Below are 4,941 nucleotides of genomic sequence, written 5' to 3'. Positions count from 1 at the left end.
GCTAGACCCGACAACGAGCACAATGGGGATAATCAGATTGTAATTGTTCTGATCGTCCATATTTGTGTTGGATGGTTGGTTGGGTGTTGTTGGCATCTTCAGAGTACAGAGAAACAGACTTTGGAGTCAAATGCAGGATGCTCTACTCCTGTTTTGCGATAGCGACGTCACCGACAACCCAAAGGAAGCCATGCACCAGCTCGCCGACCATGTCTGCAGTACGTCTCTGCATAACTAACTGCAGCATTCTATCATTCAAACGGCCTACATGACTGCTGAAATTGTTCTGAAGTTTTGACTGAATTTGGTGTTAACTGTGTCCTGGCAGACAACTGGATTCGTCGTAAGGCTAGTGCCACGGTTGAAGTCGCTGATTGGCGACAGCGCCCCTCTCAGAGTCATCCATGATTCTTTTGAGTTGATGTGGGTAAGATAAGAATCCACAAATCTCTGTCTGACTATCTTCAGACCATAGTTTCTGGTGTTCTCATTTCGACAGAGGTTTTCAGTATTTATTCAGCCACACTCAATGTTAAGCTAGTAATTCCCATATTTTGCCCAACATTTGGGCAAACAAATACATAGCTCTTTCATATACACTTCCAAACAAATATGCTGACACAACACCGCAACTTACTAGAAGAAGTTGCTCTTTCAGTTTCAAAATAGCATATGCCTGAAGGTAGCAAAAGTTCTGCAAGCAGAAGCTCATTACATAGAAACACATTAGAATGGTTGGAACAAAAGAGATGACTTAATTCAGAAACATATATCTCTCGAAAGGGCATCAAGCGGGTCAACAACATTTACATAGTGAGCTATCGAAGGGATCAGCCATCCACATATCATGCTTGTGCTTGTTATAGAAAAACCTGCGCGAACCAGTATACTGTTCAAAATCAAATCGAGCATCTCTAGAAGCTCTATTGTCTAGGTGTAGGAGCCTTTGTTGATCAGCCATCCATTTGTTGTTCCAGGTACCATAGGCACCAAATTTCATTACCTTGAGCACCTTTGCATTCAAAACAAAAAACTTGGCAAAGGTAACATCGGGTGTCTTCCCTTCATATGCGTTCAATACTACTGCTTTGAGATGGAGATCAAGGCATTCGATAGGATCGAATGTGTCATATTGCCGCACATTTTTCATATCATTCCTGAAACATGACTGCAGAAGAAGAACAAATTAGGTATATTATCCACTTAAGTAGTGAGCAATATAGGTTAGTTGCATGCATGATGTATGAATTCACATTATTGAATGATATAAAACTCTAACACGTGTTTCTTAACTTGAAATATGTGTCTTTTTAACTTGAAAGTTTCCTAAACAAGGCATCATATGATGATCAAAAGTAATGCATATAAGCATATATTATTTCTGAATGTCCAAACTATGCATATCAAGAGATATCTGATCGGTCAAAGTTAAAACACTTTGGACAGGTTTTAATTCCATGCAATCTTACACCTTTGCTAAAGTGGTTAACATTTCGTAAGCATGATTCTCACCTGGACGTATAGCTTCTCTATGCAGGGAAAGCATCTAAGTAATCCAACAACTGAATCCAAATTGGGGCCGATAGATTCTAGAGCCAAGACCTTCACTGTACGCATCACCTCGGTGAGCCTGATGGGGATCATTTCCTGAAAAATAAACCAATACACACGCATACACATCAAAAAAGAACCGACCGTGACACAAATTGTAAATGCACAAATGCATCATGCAAGTCTCAGGACGAACAAGACTTGTTATACCTTAATAATTATGGTTCCAATCACAAGTTCGGATATTGTTTTAGACAGATAGCCCAATACGGTCAGTTTGGGCGCCATGATGACCCTGATTGTCCTTGGGCCATACCAACCGGCTTGCATTAATCTTTCAAGGCAAGGTGCATCAATGACAAGTTCTCGGAAAAGAAGCGCTTCATCATATTGGTTAAAAGTAGATACGCATACGCCAATACTTCGTAGAGTCGGCGAGACGATCCGGATGCTGCTGAGCCCACTGATCCTGCGAAGCTCGAGGCCCTCAAGCACAGTACAGCCGGCGAGCAGGTGGTGCAGGGTTCCTTCGGAGATGTAGATTTCGTAGAGTTTGAGATGCTTCAGCCGAGGGAAACTAAGCGCCGAAGCAGCGTTAATCTCGGGGAAATCGCAGCCGCCGATGATGGCGATGCGCAGCGAGGACGCGAAGCGGAGGGCGGGCAGCGGCAGCGGCAGCGTGCGTGTTGGCTTGTCGCTCCAGCAGTAATCGAGCTCCTCGAGGCCGTCGAGGGCGGGGGACCGGAACCAGCCATCGAACTTGGCGTAGAGGTCACGGCTGATGTCGATCTTGAGAGGGTTGTGGAGGGAGAGGCGGCGGGCGGGGCCAGGGTGCGCGGCCAGGATCATAGAGACGATGGAAATCCACTCGCTTTCCTTCCTGGAGAGGTCCTTGTCGACGGCAAGGTTGAGGGGCGCGGAGCGCCAGAGGTGGCGCCATCGGGAGGAGAGAACGGTTGTCCGCGTGGCTTCCTTGACGGGGATAAGGGAGATGATGCTGCCCAGGATTTCGTCAGGGAGCGCGCTGATGAGGTCGACGCACGCATGGTCGCCAAGATCCATGATCGCCGACGCCGTATGCCCCGGCTCGTCTCGCCTCCTCTTCTCGGATACGGATACGGAAGCCTCCAGATCGTCCATGGCCGCCGACGTAAAAAGGGTTCTGCAAAGTTTTTTGGGTTCTGCGAAGTTGAACGCTTCGTGCACGAGCAAAGGAGCAAGACATTATTGGATTTGGAATACGTACCGGTTTATAACACGTGAAAGATAACATAAAAACATCCCTTTTACGGAATAAAAATTGGCCCATCTTCTATATTATAAAGAAATACAAACATGCTTCCATACGGTGACATGCAAGTCACTTAAAATGACTCAACATTGATCTAAAAATTTGACTCAACATTGATCTAGAAAAATGACTAAACATTGATATAAATAAAAATGACTCAACATTCTTAGCTAAACCTTGCATGGCACGATTCCAAACTTGTACTAGCTAGCATGAAGATGTGTGACACTGCTTTTTTTGACGGAACCTCGTCAGAGGGCGGGGAGCTCCCGCATTGTATTAAGAAGAGGAGAATTGGTCCAGTTAATAAGGGAAACCGGACCCAAAAACCGTACATGGCACGGTTAATCAAGGAAAACCGGCGAAGACCACACACACCCGACTAGCACTCAAGGAACATCGTCCGATCCGGATACAAGAGTGCCTAGGCCCAAGACCATCGACAACACAACATACCCAGCCAAATCAATCTCTGCAACCTCAAGAACACGCCTGCAACCAGATGTGCACTCACGCCTAATCTTCAGAAAAATGCTATCACACATTAACCTCCACCAAGGCACGAATTGCCTGGATCGCCGTCGACGTGAGTGGTTTCTTGTACATCTGCAAATAAGTCTTCATCTTCTCTTGCACATCCTCCTCGGTGACTTTCTTAGATGTCGTTCCCTTCGGTAGCTCCCCAAAAGCCTCCGCCAACCTATATTCAGCATGCTTGGCAGTCGGGATGTTGCAACTTTTGTTCTTCTTATCCAAACGTCCACTACGCCTCTCGGGACAAGTAGATGCCCCTTCAATCTGCACATGAATCGGTGCTTCGAGCAAGGACCGCGGCGCTGTGCAACTGAAACTACTTAGGAACTCATCCGACAAGGTGGTTGAACCCGGACCTTGAGGCATGCCAATGTTACCAAGTAGCTCCTCGGACACCCAAGACATCATATTGGTAGTGCCCCCTGAAGAAAGCATCACTGGAGAGGATACCAAGGGAGGCACCTCTGCAGCCAAGCCAGTGGGCAAAACCACCTCAATCTGCTCCATGTCCTTACTCACTTTGACTATCTCCTCAACCGTTCCTTGCTCCTCCTCGTGTTGAATCATCATCTTGTGCAAAACTACATCCAAAGTAGGAAGAACATCTGCAGGAAGCGCCATAGTAGCCAGTACCTCGGACGAGCAACCAGCCACACTAGTCTCACTGACACCCTTAGCACAAGCAACAACGAGAGGTGCCGGTTCCTCATGCTCACACCAGGGGGGAGGCGGATCCATCGGCGCCGAGGAAGAGAAAGGTCCCCCACCGATCCTCAAAGTCCCATCCTCTCGCACCTCAGGAGACCCATTGATGGCCGGCGAAGAAACAACACTGCCACTGATAGCCTCCAGCCGCTCTAAGAGGCTCGAAACCTGAACCGCCCAACCCTGCAGAGCGAACGCCATGTCGCGGAGAGGCTGAATGACCTCCTCTGTACGAGTGGCAGCCAGTGCTTGCACCTCGGTGCGCAGGGCCTCGATCTGAGCTGCAAAGTGGGGTTGCAGCAGCCCTAATTCAGCAGCAATGGAAGACTTGACGAGGTCGGCAAGACCTGAGCAGGGGGAGCCGGAGTTGCTACAAGGCGCCTCCTAAACGAGCACAGCCGAAGAGGCAGCAACGGAGGCCCATGAGCGATGTGGCGGATATGGCGGAGGTTCGTGGCAGGGTGGCGCATCCGGTGACCGACGTGGAAAGGCCGCAGGCGAGGGGGAGTGGCGGGTTGAAGCTTGTTTGGCCGGAAGGCGCGTCGGGCACTCCCGCTCGCGGTGGCCGGAGATGCCACAACCCAGGCACCTTATAGGGTCGCGGCAGTCAGCCACAAAGTGCTCCGACGCGAGGCAACGGAAGCAGCGGCCATACGTTCTCCTCTTGAAGGCGAGGGAGACACCGACCCCTTTCCTGGGAGACGGAGCAGGTGCCTTCTCCATCCGCGAACGACGCTGTCCCCCAACCTCCACCCAAGGCTACTCGGAAGACGCCACAAGTGCCTCGGCAACCAACTTTGGCGTAGAGTTCGCGGGAAGGCGAGGTGGAGAAGGTGGCAGCAGGAGCTCAGAGCACCCCA

General features: G+C 49.3%; 1 protein-coding gene across 1 annotated transcript; it reads right to left on the bottom strand.

Moving 5' to 3' along the window:
- Positions 1-796: 796 nt before the first annotated feature.
- LOC147972623 (F-box/LRR-repeat protein At3g26922-like) lies at positions 797-2,691 on the bottom strand. Its single transcript, XM_087523421.1, has 3 exons — positions 1,762-2,691; positions 1,513-1,647; positions 797-1,168 (listed from the first exon to the last, which is right to left on the bottom strand). The coding sequence occupies exons 1-3, from the start codon at positions 2,689-2,691 to the stop codon at positions 797-799; spliced, it is 1,437 nt and encodes a 478-aa protein (XP_087379547.1).
- Positions 2,692-4,941: the final 2,250 nt, after the last annotated feature.

The sequence above is a fragment of the Triticum urartu genome, chromosome 5A (assembly GCF_056163025.1).
Source record: "Triticum urartu cultivar PI428250 chromosome 5A, HENAU_Tu73, whole genome shotgun sequence".
NCBI lineage: Eukaryota > Viridiplantae > Streptophyta > Magnoliopsida > Poales > Poaceae > Triticum > Triticum urartu.
The sequence above is the reverse complement of the archived record's forward strand: the minus strand, read 5'-3'. Positions and strand labels throughout refer to the sequence as shown.

Excerpts from the sequence above, each read along its gene's own strand:
- LOC147972623 (XM_087523421.1), bottom strand. The coding sequence starts at position 2,691 with ATGGACGATCTGGAGGCTTCCGTATCCGTATCCGAGAAGAGGAGGCGA. Across the intron at positions 1,648-1,761 it reads TTGGAACCATAATTATTAAG|GAAATGATCCCCATCAGGCT; the intron begins GTATAACAAGTC and ends TTTATTTTTCAG. Across the intron at positions 1,169-1,512 it reads TAGAGAAGCTATACGTCCAG|TCATGTTTCAGGAATGATAT; the intron begins GTGAGAATCATG and ends CTTCTTCTGCAG.